At 45.6% G+C, this 20,644-nt stretch overlaps 1 protein-coding gene across 3 annotated transcripts in view; it reads right to left on the reverse strand.

The window, feature by feature from the left end:
* The window catches only part of TRMT10C (tRNA methyltransferase 10C, mitochondrial RNase P subunit), a 129,876-nt gene that overhangs the window by 96,069 nt on the left and 13,163 nt on the right, over positions 1-20,644 (reverse strand). Inside the window, exon 1 of one of the 3 annotated variants that reach the window (XM_085622381.1) lies at positions 11,246-11,267. The exons of the other annotated variants lie outside the window; for them this stretch is intronic. Within the exon in view, the coding sequence (XP_085478507.1) occupies positions 11,246-11,248 (3 nt within the window). The 5' untranslated portion in view covers positions 11,249-11,267. Of the gene's footprint in view, positions 1-11,245; positions 11,268-20,644 lie in introns of those variants that run through there. 3 annotated transcript variants of the gene reach the window in all.

Consider the following 20,644-nt stretch of genomic DNA (forward strand, 5'->3'; position numbering starts at 1 on the left):
TGTGGCCGGACCCGGCGCCATTTTGAGTGACCAGGGTCCCACCGAATTTCTGTCCCCGGTCCTCTGCAGCGAAGTCGCTCCCGCCAGCAAGCGGCACCGGGACCTCCAGAAGTGCGTGCCACGCCGCCAGATGTCTTTGTGGCCGAAAACCACGGCCCCCAAACAGGATAATTGATGGGGTTGGCGCGGAGCTCTCATCTCACGCTGCCATCCGCATTAGCTCCGTAGCCACGCCCTGGCCTCTACCCTTCTTGCAGCAAGAGCCTCTGTTCCAGCTCGTATCGCGGCCTGTACGTGCCAAGGAGTGGCAGTACCGGGGGCCGGAGTGTTGAGCTGCACTGTGGTGTACACCAGACCCGTGTTGGGGGCATATGTTGACGGAAACTGACCGCGAGTCAGTACGAGCGGCGGAGAGACCGCCTAAAGCACCATGATCGGTGCTGGAGTGTATTACGCATTGCATTAATTCTGCATTACGAACTACCCGATTGTTGCATTAAGTATTGCATTAGTTTGCAGAACAAACTACCGGATGGATGCATTACGCATTGCATTATTTCTGCATAATGAACTGCCTGATTGTTGCATTACGCATTGCATTAGTTTGCAGAACGAACTACCCGATTGTTGCCTTACGCATTGCATATTTTGGCATTACCAATTGCTTGGTTGTTGCATAACGATCCGCATTATTTTTCCATTGCAAAGTGCCTGATTCTTGCATTACGAACCGCAGAACATTGCATTAGGACTCCATTGGATCATAGAATTGCTCATTAATACCGCCAGAACCTACAAGGGCTGGCTGGCCTAATAACTGTCCAGGAGGCATATTACAAATACGCATATCGTGGATTTTTATCGTGTGGTCTCATCGTATATCTTTTTATATAAACGTATACTTTTATATGAAACTCGTGTGGAGTCCTTTTGTGGTGTCACCATTGAATCACTGAGAGCGTAGTTGCAAATACTTTACACATTTGCCTTGAAGATAAGCCTGGCTGCTTGTGCCAAGCTACCAAGGGGGTGAGCGGGAGCTATCTGAGAAGGTGTCCTTCCTTTCCCTGACGTAGAAGCGAGGGTCCCTACTTGGCATAAGGTACCTACCTCAGCCACAGGAACTTCTTCAGGGCTGTAATCAATTGTAAGACAACATGTATAAAAACAATATATATATATATATAAAATAATTTTTTTAACAGAACTATAAGATGGCCGCATTATTTGACATTCTCTTAAACCGTCTTCGCTTGTAGTTACTTCCTGCGTACGCACTAGAGTATTACGTTTTTACGTATGCGTGATGCTTTAAAAATGACGGCGCTCTTTCATTATGCGTCGCTGCCGGTTATCATGCCACCCGTCACGTCGGGATTCTCTTGGTAAGTTTCATTTGGGGTGTGCGTTGGATATTATACAAGACTCGCTAAGAGATGCCTAGTAATTCTTTTTGGTCCTGGTGTTACTCGATTGAGTTTACGCTACGGTGTGTGCTTTGAGTTTATAAGGAAGTCTCTTCGAATTCAGCGGCTCTAGTATGTCGTTTTTTTTAATCTATGATGGGGTAATTCTCTGAGCGATTTTAAAATCAATAAGAGGTGCCATTAATTATAGGATAGTCACGTGAGTACTCTTGGTATAATTTGGTTGATGTGCACTCTATATTTTCGTTATCAGTCCCTAACTGTGCTTGCTGACATAAATTTGTGAAGAGTTGTTGTACAGTGACAACCTCTATGATTGGGTTCTATTATTGCGCCCATTACTATGTATATTACATTATTTTGGTATGAGGTTACATTTTGGCATCTGTTTCTTTCTTTGTTTAGATCTTCAAATATTTACACGTGCTATTGCCTTTCCGAGTGATTATATTCTTACTTTTAATATTTATTTCCCCCGAGGGGCCTTAACCACACCTTCAACATTGAAGGTGAGTCCTCGGCTATTCAGATGCACATATATTAGGTTTTCTGTCCTCTGTTTGGAAACATCTTATCTGTAGTTGTGTTTGATCTGTGTTCTGTGTTTCAGACCCGATTTTATATTCTATGCGCCAATCTGAATATTGAGCACTCTGCTTCATTTATGTCTTACTGAAGGATTTACATATATCTATTGACTAAAGGTGAGCAATTTTGGTAGGTTTATATAGTGTTTTTTGTGAAAATGTCCTTTTTGTCCTTAGAAAATAAGTCATACTATAAGTTAACGTTATATATTTATTGCAAAACGTTACATAGGGTGATTCATCCCTTATACATATGTTTGGATTTTTATAAGATTAAAAAATTGTGGTTTCATTGTTTATATGAACGGCAAGTTCCTGGTATATTTACCTGGAATCATTATATGATGTACGTATTATGGTCAGACTATTTGGATATCTTATTTGGATCTTCAGGTGAGATCTGTTATAGGTACGTTTTGTAGTCCTTTTTGGGTTTGGAAGGTATATACACTTTCTATGAGTTTGACGCCTGTTTAGGCCTTACTTGTTTGTTTACTATATTTGGATTGGTTATTTTGATTATCATCTTTTGGATTGACTTTTTTGGCTTTTTCGTTTCTTCTGTTTCTCTTTCCTCCCTTTCTTGTTTTTTGTTCTTTTTTTTTTCCTTTCTCCTTGGTTTCCCTCCCTTTCTTAACATGTATTTATGATATAATTTATATGTGTTTAGTTTCCCACTTATGTTTGCAAATATGTAATATAGGCCATTCGTCTTGTTAATTGTTATATATGTAACTTATGCGTTTTTTTGAATTAAATATATAGGTGTCTGCGTTTTAATGTATGCATATATGTATATAATGTGAGGCTAGTCTTGTTTCCGTTAAAAAATTCTTATTACCTACTGGCGGTCGCCAGTAGGTAGTTATAGTTAGGACCACGTTTCTATAGGAAATCCGCAACATTCTATTTTGAATAACTTTGGCGCCGGTCGACGAATCCTCGCGAATTTTTCAAAATAGGTGGGGCGCTACGCTCCGCTCCTACCCTGAAAGTCTCGGGGTGATTCGTCAAGCGGGGGCTGAGATAAAAGGGGGGTCCCAAAACGCGTTTTTCCCATGCATTTTTCCATAGGACCTTTAGACAGGGCTACAGCCCGAACGGCTGAACAGAATTACTAGAAATTTGGCAGAGAGGTAGTCCTCAGGTCAAGGAAGTGCCTTTTGTAGGTTTGGTGTAAATCTGTTCAGTAGATTCTGAGAAAATAGCCTTTAAATCAATATATATATCTGAGCCAGCTTACGGTGCGCTTACGGTACGCTTACCGTACGCGTACGGTGGCGTGCGCGATTCTGATTGGCCCTTAGATCTTAGTAAACATTCGAATCGGCCGAAACCAGGAAGCGGCGGCCGCCATTTTCTCTGTCGCACTGAGAGTGATGTTTCAAATATAAAGCCCAAAAACATGTAAAGGGGCTGTTTAGACAGCTCCCACACACATAGCCATGTTGAGGGAGTCCCCAAAGATCCCCCAAGGCCAAAAACGGAATTTTTATTTTTTCGGTAATTTCGCCGATTACGCTTACCGTACGCGTACGGTAAAATTTTTTAAAAAACAAAAAATTATCCACACTCTCCCCACCCCGTGTGCAATTGGTGGCTGAAGGGCACCAATTGTGCATGGCTTATTGATTATGAGATAAACTAAAAAAATTTTTAAAAAAAAAATAAAAAAAAAAAAGTATCCACACTCTCTCCACCCCTTGTGCAAATGGTGCCCGAAAGGCACCATTTGTGCATGGCTTATAACATATACGAAAAATTAAAATATTACCTTTCAAAACGAAGTGCATCATATGTCCTCCATGTGCGCACGGTGCGCGAAGCGCATCGTGCGTACATGGCCCATCTAGCGTAACGTGGGCACGCGGTGCGCGTAGCGCACCGCGTGCCCACCGTGCGTGCACGGCACTAACTGCGTAAAGTGGGCGCGCGGTGCGCGAAGCGCACCGTGCGCACACGGAACGAACTGCGTTAAGTGGGCGCGCACGCCACGAATGGCGTAAAGTAACTTAGCATTTAAAAAACCGTACAAATTCACTGAAAAAACCATAGGTTTTACACACGTTATAGTTAGGAATTAGCATTTAAAAAACCTTGCAAATTCACTGAAAAAACCATAGGTTTCACACATGTTATAGTTAGCGGAAATTTTACTGATAAAAAACCAATGAAATTCCCCCGTTATAGTTAGTACAGGCAACTATAACTCACGCGACCGCAATCTTCTGCTGATGACATATGTGTCTTTATGAAAAAAAAATATTTGTAATATATGTATAGCTAAAAATGTATGGAAGAAGACATGGGCAAATAAGTGTCTAAATACAGTATTAGCATCGGCAGAGGATTGCGGTCGCGTGAGTTATAGTTGCCTGCACTAACTATAACGGGGGAATTTCATTGGTTTTTTATCAGTAAAATTTCCGCTAACTATAACATGTGTGAAACCTATGGTTTTTTCAGTGAATATATATATATGTATGTCTTACAATTGATTACAGCCCTGAAGAAGTTCCTGTGGCAAAGGGAACGAAACGCGTTGGCTGTTTGCAGTTTCTAAAATAAAAAGAAGAAAAATATTGCTTTGGAATATACTTGTTTATTGGGACTCAACTCTGAGTGCACCTTCCTTTTTGTGAAATTTCTTGGACTATTGAACATCTAACAACGAATCTAAAAAAAATTCTTAGACTTAGGAATTGAAGTGCTTAACCTTGGTCCGTCGTTGGTGTTGTTTGTTTGTATATACCTACCTCAGCCAACCTGGGATCCCGGTTCTAACATTGGTAGAAGTGGATGGGATTTGAACCCCCGTGCCAACACAATGCAAAAGCCCCCTAGTGTCCTTCGACTAAGTTCCTTCATATGTGCAGGGTGTAATAGGTGTTTTTTGCAGCTTTATTATAGTGCAAACTTGACCAAAGGGCATTAAAGCTTTTTACTTGAGAAGAAGAAGTTTTACATTAAAACATACTTTTTTTGTATGCTTTCGTGTAGTACTTGCACTTCTCATTTACAGTGCTTTAATACCCTCCTGCCAAGTGTGCACTATACAAAACTGCGAAAAACGTACCAATTGTGCATTGTAAACTTGGCCAAAGGTGTTGGGCGCTCTGACAGACAATGACGAGTGCATTCCAACGCTGCAGCCTTACACTCTGACAGCGCAAAAGTTCCAAAGTGAAGAGCTCTGTCCTTCAGGCCACATCTCCTTACTCCTGTCACGCTGTAAGTTAAGAGTGTAAGGCAGCAGTAGCAACCTAGCACAGGAATACACTCACTATTGACTGTCAGAGCATCTCACAGACATGCTCCCTCTGAAGGTATTCAGCAGCACCTGCGCTGCATGTATCCATACTCCAGAGCCTGACCCCAACATGCCTCTAGGAATACCGGTACTCTCTTGAAACAAGAAGTTCCGGTACTTTAGGAGAGAAACCGAGAAGTGCCGGTACTCAGTACCCGTGCCAGCACTAGGCATGGGCAGCATGGGCGGCTGCCCAGGGCCCCGCACTCAGCCTATCAACATAAGGCCTCGCAAAAGTGTTTCCCCCACCACGTCCTAGGCCTCGCACCTATGGTGCAGCTCTGCGAGGCCCAAGGAAAGGATCTTTCAGATGCTGAAGAGCTGTGAAAGCGATGCTTGTCAGTGGCAGAAAGGAAGGCGTTGCAGCACAGGGGGGGGGGGGGGGGGGGGGGGGGGGGGAGTAATGCACCATGCAGGGTCAGGAGCACCTACCGTAATTTAGATGCGAATAGCTTTGATTGTGTAAATGAAACCCATTTTCTTTTGCACTTTTTGTATAGCTCAAACTGGACCGAAAGGAATTGGAGTGCTTTACGTGAGCTCCAGTTACGTTACACATGGACATTTTTTTTATTTAGGTACAGTGGGATTAAGTGATTTGAGAGAATCACAGGATGAGACAAGGTCAAGACTCGAGCCTGGTTTTTCAGTTCCAAAGTCAGCAGCTCTGAAGTAATGCCACATCTTCTTCCCTCCTCTACCCATGCTACCTCTCACGATAGCTGTTTCAAAGTGCTGTCATGCTGTCAAATCAGTGGACGGGGCACAGAGAGAAAATTATTTGGCCAGAATCAAACAGTTGGTTAAATCAGTAGAGCCAGGACTGCATGGAACTCCTACTTAGGACAAAGGCTATATATTTACCACTGTGCTGCATTTAGGTGACTATACCATGTGACTGTGAACCTCTGTTCTCCAAGGTAATATCCAGTTCATTTATGAAATCACACCGACTAGTAGTTTTTACACAGACATAAAATACTCTCAATCTTCCCAAAAAGGGAGCAGCAGAACAATAAATTCAGAAAGGTGATTGCCCAGAAGCACGCAATTTGAGGCCGGGATTAAAAACTTCTCCTGCTGGTTCCACATTTCCAACTAGTCGACCAGACCACAACTGGGGTGTCAGTGATTCTGATGGCAAGACAAAGGGGCTGCCCCAACCAGGGAATTGTTACTTTGTTATGGGCCCTGCCCAGCTTTAGAGCACAGTGTTTATTTCTATCACAAAGCCGAGATTAGGTGTCAAATATCCATGGCTATTATCCTAGTCCAGTGCAACCACTGGACCAGGTCCTGTGGCAGAGGGTACTTACTGGACTTTGTGTGGTAGCTATTTACCACTCGTGTTTTAAACCTAGAGACTATTTTGTTCTTATTGGATACCAGAGTTTATTTTCTAATCTCAAAATTTGCAACAGCGAGCAGTCAAGGCTTACTCCAGGAGGTGGTAAAGGGATTAGAACTCAAGTATAGGATGAAGATAATCAAGCTTGATAAACTCAATTTCCAGCTGAGTTATCTTTTAACAGGGCCTGCTTTAGAGGAAGGGATTTAGAATAAAAAACCCAAACTCCACTATGTGACTCATAGAGATCCTATTTCCCAATACATATCTTCGGATGCCTTTACACACGCAATATACCTCCACGCCTGCATTGTGTCTCCAAAGGCAAAAACTGACCTGTGAAGTGATAATGGAAAATTGTCCACATTACTTGGCCCTCTTAGTGATGGCTGGGGACTGAGAGTGTGAGGCCCTGGGAAGGGGACTCTCCTCTTCCGAGCCTTGCAGCACCAAACCATAGATTTGATGTCAGGGGCAGTAGACCGAATCCCGTGGGCCTTGAAGCACTAGACCATAGCTGAAAGGCCAAGGGGATGGAACCACCCTCCCCTTGGCCTTACAGCTTGGGCTCATGGTGAGGTGGTCCACATCTTGAAGCCATGGTGTAGCACTGAAAGACCTTGCAGAGGGCCCCTCTCCCCTGGGCCTCATAGCCATGGTTCAGTGATGGTAGGGTCAAGACTGATTTGCATATGGCCATGTCTGAACTGGGGTGGCGTGGTGAGCAAAATAACGATGGATTAAACCCAGATCTGTGACTGGGGGTGAATGTTTTGCCAATGTGCAACATTCCATCCATCATCTTGTGTGTTTTGCTGTTTCAGTGATGGTTGGCCAATGGGTCTATACTAATCCTCTCAATGCTACACCATGACTGAGAGGCACAGGAGAGGGGAGCGCGTAGTGTGGGCCCCCACCCCTGGGTCCAATTACATTTTTTTCACAGGGCTGGACCCTGGACCTGTGCATAAATCTCTAACTGGGAAATAGCAATCAGTAGTGCAGCAGGTGCCGTGGCACCAGGCTCAGGCATATTAATAGCCCAATGTTCTCATATTGTGGCTTTACTGTACTGTGCAGCCAGTGGACGAGGGTGAGGGATGCTTTCACTCTGCACTATGGCACCATTGCTGTGCTACGTCCCTCTCTTTCATGGGCCATGTTCCAGAGCAGTGAGGCCTGCAAGAGGCCCTACCTCCCCTAGGCATCACAGACATGGCTGGACACACACAGGAGGAGGCACCCACCTATGAGCTTAGCAGCACTGGAACATGGCTATGAGGCCCATGGATCCTCTCTCGGGGGTTGTAGCTAACAATAGTGCAGCATGTGCAGTGACACCAGAGCTCAAGTCTGTTAGGGACCCAATGCACCCAAATGATGGCAGCTTTTTACTGTCTGGCGTCATTTTCTTGCATCAGGGTCCATGATAACATTACTATGTCACTGGTTTCTTCTCCCATGCCCCACAAAGCCATAATCCAGAGCTGCTGTGCAGCTCACGCAAGGCCCACCCTCCCCTAGGCCTCACTGTCATCATCCAATGCTGAGAGGCCCAAAGGAGGGAGTCTGCTGCCCTGGGCTTTGCAGCACAGATTCATGAATTCCATGCTCAGGGCAAGAGGCAACGTCTGAAGGCATAGCTTTCAATAGTGTAGGAAGTGCAATGGTACCAAGGTCTTGTGGGGTTATGTGTCCAATGCACCCAAATTATGGCTGTATTTTACTGTCCAGTCAGTGACCAGAGGGTAGTGGGAAGTCACAATTTACCTTGCTTGCACCACGGCTGGCCTGCTCTTCTACATCTTGCAGCCACTATTGTATTCTGCGAGGTCCAAGCGTCATTCTCTTCCTGCGACCTTACGACCATGGTCCAGTGCTCTGAGGCCTTCCAAAGTAGGGAGGCAGGGTGCAGGATTGTTCTTCGTTTTAGATATTTGTCCTGCATCAAGCAGCAACTCCAGTTTGTGCCAAATGTCCAACTTTTTTGTGTTGCCAAGGGACTGATGTAGGCAAACATGCTAATCAATTGGGGTGCAAACACTTAGTTTAGCTGGCAAGGCTGAAGCAGCTCATCCCAGTAGGGTGTCACAACACTGTTTCTAGGAAGACTGAATGCCGCGGTGTAGGAGCTCTCCCATGGAGCTACGGGGTTGGGATTAACAAATAGGTTAATATCCCGTTTTTTTACCCGATCACCTGCCTCAATTCTTGGCATCTAGCAACAGACTTACAACGGCCCCAGTTTTTTATGAACTCTTACCCTGATTGCGCCGACGTATGGTTTCCGGCCTCCCTCCGGACTCACACCGTCGATGATCATCGTCTGCATCGAGCCCAACAGATCCGAGTCCGCAACGACTCCCCCTCCAACTAGGATTTCGAGATCAGTGTCGGTTCACCAACGGAGCGGTCCCATAGCTCATCCTCAACTGGCGCTGGTGAGTCGGAACCTGCCGCCCAACCCATTGCCTCTCCTGCCTGTGGGCCAGGATCGAGCCACTCCGGCCTAGTTGCACCAAGAACCAGCCCCCCCCGGAGCAGTCCCGCAGCTCTTCACCATCAACTAACTCCAGTGAGTCGGAGCCTGACCGCCATACAACCCAAAGCCTCTCCTGCCCATGGGCCAGGATCGAGCACCTCTGGCCTGGTTGCGCCAAGAACCAGCCCCCCCCCCGCCCCCCTCCCCCCCCGGGAGCGGTCCCGCAGCTCTTCACCATCTACTGACTCCGGTGAGCCGGAGCCTGCCCGCCATACAACCCAAAGCCTCTCCTGCCTGTGGGCCAGGATCGAGTCCCTCCGGCCTGGTTGCGCCAAGAACCAGCACCAGCCCCCCCGGAGCAGTCCCGCAGCTCTTCACCATCTACTGACTCCGGTGAGTCAGAGCCTGCCCGCCGTACAACCTAAAGCCTCTCCTGCCCGTAGGCCAGGACTGAGCCCCTCCGGCCGGGTGGCGCCTGGACGTAGCCCCACCCCGGAGTGATCCCGCAGATCAGCACCATAAACTGCCCGCCGCACAACCCAAAGCCTCTCCCGCCCGTGGTCCAGGTTAGAGCCCCACTGGCCTGGTGGCACCTAGAACTAACCCCCGGAACGGCCCCACAGTACATCTAATCTGGCTCCAGTGAAATCGGAGCTTGCTCGCCCGCCATACTGCGCTATACTGCGGACACTTTGCACCGACTGGCTCTCACACGAGACTATGCTCTGTGCGTTTGACTCCCAACAACCCGCTGTTGCTGCTACTTTACATGCGGATCAGGGATGTGGAATTCCTATAGCCCGACGCCCGGGACATATTGTTTGGGGTCAAGGGCAACAAGTTTTCATGTGTATTTTGTCCCTGGGACAAGTAGGCCCAACCCCCTACAGTATAAACCCTTTGGCAGCCAGTTTACAGTTCCACATTCTGGATCCGGTAAAAGCATTCATTGCCTGCAGTTAAGGTAATATTTGTGTCAATGTGTTAATGCTGTTCAAACTTGTATTTATGGTTCATAAATGTAAAGGCATAGGGTGAGTGCTCTAAGTAAATGTTGTAAACTCAGACTGCACTACTGACAGCACTTAGTGTACAAATGTTTTCAATATTTAGCAATATGAGGCTATGTATACTGCTCCCAGAATGCTCTCTGATTAGAAGCAAATATTTGCAGAAGCTTGAAAGCATGATTGACGATTCTTTGCTTTCAAAATAAAATGTTCACAAAATAAAATGTGAAAACATTTCGCTAAACTGCTGAAAAAATGTAGGCACCATTTCTTTGCAGCATCATTTAGTAAAAGGTGTTGATGTACGCTAGTATTTCCCAAAAATATTCATAATGGAAAAATCGGTGTAACTAGTTTTAATAAGATTATGGGAAACAAAAATAAACAAGCATCGGTAAAGCCAGTAGGTCTGAAATTGTTGGTCAGCCTTTTGGGTTTGTCAAGGAGTGACTTGTTTTGGCATTGTTTTTGTATAACCTTATTGGTGTGGGAGCTGCCAGGCCCTCACCATTATAACAAACATTGGCAAAAGCAAAAAAAAATTGGTCTCAAAAAGCAAACATTACACAGTAGTTCCTGACATTGAACAAAACAACTGTGTGTCGATATGCTCCTTGTGAAAGAACAGAATTCTGTCACTCACAGTGAAGCTAGCCGACAGACAGAACATTTTAATAAACACAAAAGGTCTTGGTTAACGTAAGACCTATTTAGGGGCCCAATTATTAAATAAAGTGCACCCACGTGCTTGGATTAAGTGCAGATATAAGACTTTTGTGAATTCACAAGACTTTACAGAAGTAGGCCAAGAAATAGTACTCCTAGAATATATTTGTGAACTGCATTTTAGCATGCGCATATATGCAGGTGTAGATTTGCTCATGCGAAAATCTGAGTGTTTGCAAGTTTACTTTCCCAGCCCTGGAAGAGGTTTTATGTCTGCCATTGTCAGGGGTAAATATCCAACCTCTTTCAGTATGGGAAAAGATTAGAGAAGAGTCGGTGAAAATCATTAAAACATGCAAATTAGTAGATTTGCACAGTTTCAAAAGAGCATTCCAACCCTGGAACTCTTGCTTACCATCACCTCAGCCCCAGTATGTAGATCTGCGGAAACATAAGTGAATTGCTAGTATTCAAACCATGCTATGGAAAGAGCGCTGGCATAATCAGAGAGGCTATATTAGAGCTCATATAGAATGAGATTGCTGCCATAATTTGTCGCTGCATCACATGGCACAAAAGGGACAAGTGGATTTTATTACAGGACAAGTAGATTTATAAAGCAACCTGCCCCATGGACAAGTAGATATGTTCATAAATTCCACACCCCTGTGCGGATGGTCGCTTACATTCTCGGCCCGCTAATTACTTGGAGTCTTCCTGCCCACGTCTACACCCGACGCTGCGAAAGCCTGTGCTACATTGTCTCCGGCCTGTTCTGCGCCCAGGCCCGCTCCTGAACGCAGAGGGTCTTGACGAAGCGCACGCTCCCATCACAGATTATTAGCAGGCTTGATCTCACAGTGCCCGCAGCCGATTACATGAGCCTGCACATTATCTTCAAACCGATGAAAAACAAAGTTTGAACTGCCTAAAATTGCCGCTCCCAATTGCCAAGGGAGCTAATGCAGAACCTATGGGCGTACCATATAACTTTGTACAAATCTAACCAAACTGGCCTCTCCGGTCTGCTGATTGACTCTTAATGCTTTTAAGCTTACTGTAAGAGCATGTTTGGGGGAACCCTGATTTTGTTAGAGTTTATTGTATACTACATATAAATGTCAAACTTTCACCCCAGTCTGCTGCTCGATTCCTGATTGCGAATTGGCTTTCTATAGGATCGCACCTGGCGCTTCTATTGCCCTGATCGCGCTCTAACCTGAAACGACCCAACAGCTGAAAGTTTCGCCTTTCCCGATTGCACCTGGGCTTTCTATAGGATCGCGCCTGGCGCTTCTATGCCCTGATCTCACTCTATTCCGATCAACAGCTGAACGTATTGCCTTCCGCCTACGTTATGTATTTGATGGTCTAAAATTGGCTGCTCCTGACTGCTAATCAGTTTGCCCTTCAAGGAAGGAAGCTCTCCTCCCTTCACTCTTTTACCGATCTCCCTTCCACCAACTATGCATCCGCCTAACCCCACACGGAACTCTAAACTCGTGTGTTACGGACCCAACTCCTGGTCCATTAACTACCCTGACAAAATGACCAGTAACGCTAAAAAGAACTTCAAACATAGTACTCTAAAACAACACCCGGAAACACTTATAGTGGATAACTACCGCACAGCGACCTACGGCAACACGAAAACTAACTTCGTTCTTTACACTAATCGCCCAAGTGGAAAAACACCTTCTTTCTTCACCTTCATGTCGCCAAGTCAGTAATCATTCCTTATGGCGAAGAAATCTCCACAACCATCTCCCCTTCCTTCAAAGGGGAACTCACTATCTCAATCTACAGAACTGGAACCATTCTCATACAGGCCACCGACCCGCACCTCACCACTTTCGACCGCCACTTCCCCACACTACTCTCTTTGTTAACCCAACTGAACCGTCAAGCCCAATCTCCCCTTTCCTCCTCCACCCTGACAAATAACACGGAACCAATCCTATCCCCCTGCCCTGAAGACACCATCCTCAACTTATGGACATCCACCATCACTCACTACAACCCCACTACCCCTATCATTACTCTCCGTCGTTAAACACCCACCATAATGACACTCTACGGATCCCACCAGGAACAGCAATCCCACAATTAACAAACACCACAAGGCTGATCTCAATCTAGACAGCTCAGACACTAACTACAGCCCTCCCACGACTGATATCACCACAGGCACTCCCCTCTCGTCCCCTGATAATCTGAACTTTCTCTCACAAACTAACCCTCTCTCCATCACTGACCCTTTTCTCCCTGCCCTTACCATCCCCATGTCCAACGTCATCACCAATACAGCGGACACTTACCCCCCCTATTACCACTGCCCTCTCCCTCTCTGCTGCCCCTCATCCACATGCACAACCTGTCTCCACCGCTAATCTCACTGACTATCCCCGGGACATCCCCATGTCCAACGTCATCACCAATCCTGAGGACACTTACCTCCCTATCACCACTGTCCACTACCCTTCCGCTGTCCCACATACACATGCACAACCTGTCTCCACTGCTAATCTCACTGACAATCCCCGGGACTCTGACTTCCTCCCTATCATTGCTCTCCCGCCTCCCTTGGACATGCGATACACTACACCTCCTCCGAACACCTCAAATGGTAGCATTACTAACCAGGGCCACCCGCGTTCAACCTCTCCCTCTCTCATCCTACTGATTCCGTCCAATCCTTGACCTCTGTTCTCTCTCCTTCCGTAGACCCAATGCATTCTCGGCCCCTACCAAAAGCAGTACGCTTTTTCAGCTCTATAACCCAGCAACTGAACAGAATGGATCTGAAAATTAACTCCCTAGCTGCCGATTTCCTAAACTTACAAAAAGACCTTCACAACAGGATCAAGCCACCGTTCTCTCACTCCCCGGGTAGTGTTGCTCCCATCACCCTCAATGCCTCTCACATGGCCCCATCGTGCACCCCTCGGCCCAACATTCCGTTGGCAAGTCAGGCTCTTCAATCCAACCATGATCGCCACCCCCCCCCCATTTCGATACCGAAACCGGATGAGATTAATGACTCTTACTTCGCACTGAGCCAGAATACGGCTCCTTTCACTATCCCTGTTATTATTGGCACTAACAATATCCCTAAAACTATCCACTCGTCTAGACCTCCTGCTCAATACACCTCTATCCACTCAACAACCCTCATCATTGAGGCTCCCTGTCCTCTCTCTTGCATGCTCCTCAACTGTAGATCAGCAGTACAACACGCCACAGACATTGCTGAAACTCTACTCGCTGAAGAAATAGACATTGCTTTCCTCACAGAATCCTGGCTCAATGTCCACTCCACCCCCATTCTCGACATCCTCGCCCCTCCAGGTTACAACATCAGACAAGACAGGCCGATCAAAACTGGTGGCGGACTAGTCATTATTCACAAAGCTGAAATACAGCTTACTAAACTTATATCTGCAGAATACCTGTCATTTGAATATCTAGGTGTCGAACTCACAGCCAAAGGCACCCCACACATCAAATTTCACACCATCTACCATCCTCCTGGAGAGCATGCCCTCTTCACTGAAGAACTAACAGACCTAATAACACGCTTCTCCCTGACAGACATGAAAGACGTGTTCCTGGGTGACCTCAATATCCACTGGAACGACCAAGAAGACTCCACAGTCCAGAACCGATCCAACCTACTTGAAATATCCAACCTCAAACAATTCTGCAATGAACCAACTCACATCAAAGGTGCAACGCTGGATGCGATCATTACCAAAAATGAACTGGTCTCTCTGAGAGAGATTTCTCCCATTGACTGGTCTGACCACCACCTTATTCTGTTCAACATTGACGCATTTGTCAGCCACCAACCTATTTGTTCTGACAAACCTAAGCACTGGACCAGAAACATCAAAGAAGTCCCTATAACCGAACTTGAATCCGGGATTCATGCCCATCTACAACTCCAACCCTCCACCTGGACGGCCGATGACCTCACTACACACTTTAATTCAACAATAACAGAGGTTTTAGACCAAGTAGCGCCACTCAAACTCACACAAATGAGGCTAATCAAATCTAAACCCTGGTTCAACATGGATCTTATTAACGAAAGGCGTCAACTCAGACAAGCAGAAAGGTCTTGAAGACTGAACCCCTCGACCTTGCACAACTTAGATCTGCTCGGCTGGCATACAAAAAACACATTTTTAGAGAAAAGGCATCTTTTTTCTGCAGCCAACTAGATCAGGCGAAAAACAGAGAGAACTCTTCAACATTGTCAAAAGCCAAACAAACTGCACTCCCTCTCACGAAATCAAAGCCACCAATGTTTGATGTGAAGAAATTGCCGCCTTCTTCTCTGATAAAATCACAAAAATTGAACAATCCTTCATCCAAACCTCAAATCCCCCTTCCCACTCAACCGGCCCCCCTTGAATCACCCTTGACCAATCAGAAAGAGTTCTTACCAAAGACAATCAGGGTCTGCCTCCAGCTAAAAAACAATGCGCATTAGTCCGACTTCGAGCTAATGTCGGAAAACAAGGTCTTCAGTATAATTGCAAGCCTAAAACCATCTTCCCACACTATCGACTCCCTCCCTTCCACAGTGGTAAACAAGCATTGGCATAGCCAATAGGTCTCGCTTTTGAGACCTTATAAGTATTTAGTTATGCAGCAGAATATCCTTGGTGCAACAACATCAACTGTTGCATGGCTAAACACTTATAACGTCCCAAAGGCAAGACCTATTGGCTATGCCAATGCTTGTTCTGTTTGCTAAGGCTTCTTCATACATCTAGAACCCTAAGTTGAAGTACTGTGAACATTTTTATTTCTTTAAAAAAGATAATTCCTTCTTCTCATGAACTATAATTTATCACCATAACATACAGGAATAATTCAATCAATGTTCTTATCAATCCAAAAAATGTTTTAATTACATTTATCTAGCATTGGTATCAAAACATGCAGTTAACATCATTCTTAAAAATACTACAACGCATCTGGTTTTATTTACAATTAGGGAATGTAGGCACGCCCTAATCCATTTTAAAAAGATGTTTATAGTAATTAGGGGTTCATCACGTTCTCACTTAATACCGAGTATGTCCAGTACATAGGGTTACAGAATATCTTATAATCATTACATTTATATACTGACCTGATTAATTTGGAGGTTGATCGCCCAGTACATTTTCACTATTTTGTTGATGTATTAATATCGATCCTGTAAACATAGTTTCAGTAAATGTATCATGTTTTACCTCCATTAAGATATTCTCAATTATGACAACTGTTAAAGCATAACTTTTTCATGGTGACAGTCGTCAACATGAAAGGGGTGTGTCTACAATATAAAAAAAAAAAAGAAGACAGACTAAATTCTTTGAGTGTGATGTGGAAAGGAAAAATGTAAATAACTTCACTAAGCATGGTATACATTTCCTTAGTTAATTCCGGGTTTTCGTAATGCAGTGGCAGGGTGTGTAGCTGCACAATGTGGGTTTTGCCATGACAATAACGCTGTGTGTAGAACAGCAGAGAGGACTCCAGCACAAATTTGAGTGGTGCTTCTTAAACGAGGACAGTGTGGGCGTTTGCACTGAAAGGCAGTGCAGTATATTACTAGGCAGTATGGATTATGGTATGGGACTGTTGCTGTATATCCGAGGACATAGTTGTTTCCCGCATGACAATGATGTGTGGTTCCTGGTTGCACACTCATATTTATATGGTGAAGGAGTGTAGAAATCGCCATGGCGGTTTGTTGATTTATTCTTACTGGGGCAGAATAAGCACTGGCATCTTGGAAGTACCAAGACAATTCGTTTCTGGTGTGACATTGATTTTTTTTTCATATTCCCACAAGTAGTGCTGTGCATATTGCAGTGGTATTTTGTGTAAGGAGACAATTGAAAACTGATGGCAATGCGGGGTTTCCATAATGAGGCAATGGAAACACTGGCATTGCAGTGATACTCCTGATTTAGCAGAAAACCAACACTGACAGCTGAAGTTGTATGAGTAACCTGCACTAGTGTTAGCACACGGGAAAACGTGTCACACTCAGCAGCATTGAAGTTTTTCCCAGTGTACCAGTGGAATCCAGGCCGGGTTTTGCAGCTCACGGATTGCAGGACTGTCAGGGGTGAGTGTGCGAGCTTGAGCGCCGGGAGGAGGACGCCGCCCCGCTCCCTGCCCCGTTCTCTGCCCTCGCTCAGCTTTGCCCCCGCCTTACCTCCGCAGGGAGCTTTCGGGCGCTGCTGTCGGGCGCAGCCTGGACTTCCCCGTGGCCTCTGAGGCCCGAGGCCTCTGGCGGAGGAGGGAGGAGGAGGGCGCGGCAGAGGCTCGGCAGTGCACACTGGTGACATCGGCGGACATCGGCAGCCAGAGGCAGTCGGTAGTTGGAGGCACAGAGCTTTTTGGAGTACCGAAGACCCCTGGCCTACCCCTGTGTCCGGTGAATGATTCTTCAAGACCTTTATTAACGTTGTGGGATTCCTATTGTGCATGCTCGGAAGGCGAGTCACTGTCTGATCGAGACAGCATAGATGCGGACGCGGTGCAAGAAACTGCAAACTGCGGAGCTGAGAACCGAGCCGCGGCAGGTAGATCTTGCGGCTGGAGACCCACTGTGGAGGCAGGTTACGTGGGAGAGCTGCTGAGAGTCACGGCGGGAGAGCAGAGCGTGACTCGCGGCTCGCAACTCGAGACCCGCAGACGAGGCGGGACGGGGGAGAGCCGCTGAGAGCCGCAGCTGACGAACCGAGCGGCTTGAGTCCACAGCAGTCACAGCAGCTTGATTGGCCGCCTGCTGCCTGTTGCTTTAGAGCCATTACCGCCATCACCGTCCAGGAAAGTGAAAGGCGGAGAGCCCAGCAACTTTCAACAACACCACCACCGTGAAACTGCCGGTGGACTTCGCGAGCCAGGAACCAACGGTAAACGCTGATCAAGTAGTTAGGGGCAATTGGGGGCAGCATCGAAAGAACAGAGGGGTCGAACGGGGTCAGGGGTGGCCCCTTGAACCCCCCTCCCCTAGGCTTCTCTCTTACCTCTTTCCTTTTCATATAAACAAAAACAAAAAAACAAAAAAAACATAGTAACAGCTAACACATCGTATTACATCATATTACAAGGAAACCAAGAGAAGGAAGGGAAAAAAAAAAGAAAAAAAGGGTTAAATTACAATGCGGTCTGGAAGGCTGAAAAAAGAAACGGCCAAAAACCGCAAGAAGTTGAACAAAGAACCCACAGAACTATCTGAGGATCAGGAGACTGTAATGGCGCTAAGGAGTGAGGTTGTGCAATCACCAACTCACCTGCAGAATTATGAACATGGCCTCGACCACATAAGTTGTATTACCAAGAACGAAATAACCCAGACGCCTTCAACTCAACAGCATAATATGCAGGACGAATCAACTAATGACGTAAAAAAGAGGACCCTCAGAGACTTCTTTAAGAAACAAGGAACCAAAGTTCAAGTCTCTACCAACCCCATTGAAACATCGCCTCAACCTGTTCAGCTGCCCCAAGCTCTTCCTAATATTAACACAGCTCAGATCAAAGTGCATGCCATGATTCACGATCATCTTCAAAACCAGGCCTCCACCACACCCTTAGACAGTTATTTAACAAGGGACGCACTCCCCACCCCGGAAAAAAATAGGTCAAGTCCAGTTACGCGGTTAGGAAACACACCTCCCCCTTTACAAAAATTTAATAAAGAACAGAGTTCATCACCAATAACCATTTCAAGTGATGATTCTCTTTTCAATCCCAGACCATCACCCTTACAGCAGGAATCTAACATTCATCTAGATAATCCGGGCTCCCTTGGAAACAAAATAAAATCCACCCCCCAAGCAGCACAATGGACAAGAACCATTCCAGGTAACATTAAGCCGTTAACGCCAACGACACCACCCGTCTTTGCCCATTATGAATCCCCTGAAACAAAGCCAGGTGAGCCCAATGACCACTCCCTCTTGGACCTATCCTTTTTCAAGACAGAACTCAATAAAACAAAAAACGGTCATGACCCAGCAGCGTTTGATTCTACCATTATTTGGCCCCAGCTCCTCCAAACTTTGCAATCTACAGTGTCTGCACTAAATTACCATTCAGACAAACTCGATTTACAAGTCGACCTTTTAAATACATTAGCAGTATACACGGCAGGGATCGAAAACAAACTAGAAGGCTTGAATACCTTAATAACGAAAGCGCAATCTAAAGTCAACCTGACCCAAGCGATATGCTGCTGCTCGCCAATAATCGATAGCCTGTCTACACTCCCTCAGTTCCTTGCTATGGTCCTGACAGAAATAAAGAAACTACCACCAGGCGTGCAAACTCAATCACACCTCTCAGATTCACATTCAATAAATGGAATCACCCCAAAAGTCAAAGACCAAAGCATACATTTTAAGGCTTCTTCAGCAAAAATCACCACTCGGTCAATCAACGCTCCAGTAATAGTTCCGTCTCCAGATAATCGAGCGGCACCTAAGGAATACGGTATTTTTCAATTAATCAAATCAAACAACAAAAATAATATCACGTCAAAAACAGACAAACCACTTACACTTGAGACTGCGCAAATTGATGACACCGGGGACGCCGGCCCAGGTATGGGACCAACAAATAAATCACCTAAAAATCAATACCTGAGCAAAAGAGAAAGGAAGAGACTACGGAAAAAACGCAATAAACGTAGTACAGCGACTCAAAATATGACTAGCGAGCCATCACACACTGAAAAGGTTAACACACGACTAAGCTCAATCAGCACTGTTAATTTAGATACCGTCCTCACATCACCACAAAAATCACCCACACAATTGTTCATAGAGATACCAGGCAAGGTGCCATCAACACCTGCCAATAGCAAAAAAAACAAGTCCCTACCTGGGGCCAGGGGAGAGGTTACAGCAAAGTCCCCACAGCCTCTGACTTCAGATGAGCCGGGAAAAGTCACGAAGTCAGAAACATTATCTTACATCATCAAGACCGGATTAGACGACTCGATAATTCCAGCAAACACGGTGAGTGCACCAAAAGAAATTCAAAACAATGAAATCACAGAACAGCACGATGACGAGTATAGGTCAAGAGGCAAGGAAAATTTCCAGATAACATTATCTAAGAACTTGGACATACTACAAACGGGTAAGCTTCTACCAAACAAAGTAGACCATGCACCCCGAGGTGAACATATTGGACTTAAGCAACAATCGTCCCATATTCAAAGGAGAATTGATTTACCTCAAACCATAGACGAAAATAATCATAAGACCTCTGGCCCGGACCTCTTAACATCTAACTTAAAAACTAAACTGTTATTCATTCCTGAATATTATACACAAGGACCACATGACATCCTGAACAGAGGGAACATTTTGAAACTTTTCAAATGCACCCCCGAATTGTGCCATATCGAATCCAATGATATAATCTCAATCGAGTTCAAACCTATCGAAAGTAATCAACTCACAGAATCAACGTTAATTACCTTCTCAACTTCAGCAATCAAAGAGGAAGTAATTTCAAGGTCTGATTTATTTAATAAATGGGGCATCAAAATAGTTCCCCAAACAGAACCACGGTATCCATCGGTCCTTGTGAAACCTTCGGTCACATTAGACAAACAGGGACCATCACTTTTTTCAGTATTGAGATCAGCCAAAGGGCGATCCCCAGTAAGGGCGATCTATCCAAAAAAAGAGGAGGCCAAAACCAAAGCAATTGACTGGGCCTGGTTGCCAGCGGCCCTGGACGGGGGAAATCATAATTGAACTCAATCTGGTCTCTCAGTGTGCTCATGGAA

This window comes from Triturus cristatus, chromosome 8 (genome assembly GCF_964204655.1).
Source record: "Triturus cristatus chromosome 8, aTriCri1.1, whole genome shotgun sequence".
NCBI lineage: Eukaryota > Metazoa > Chordata > Amphibia > Caudata > Salamandridae > Triturus > Triturus cristatus.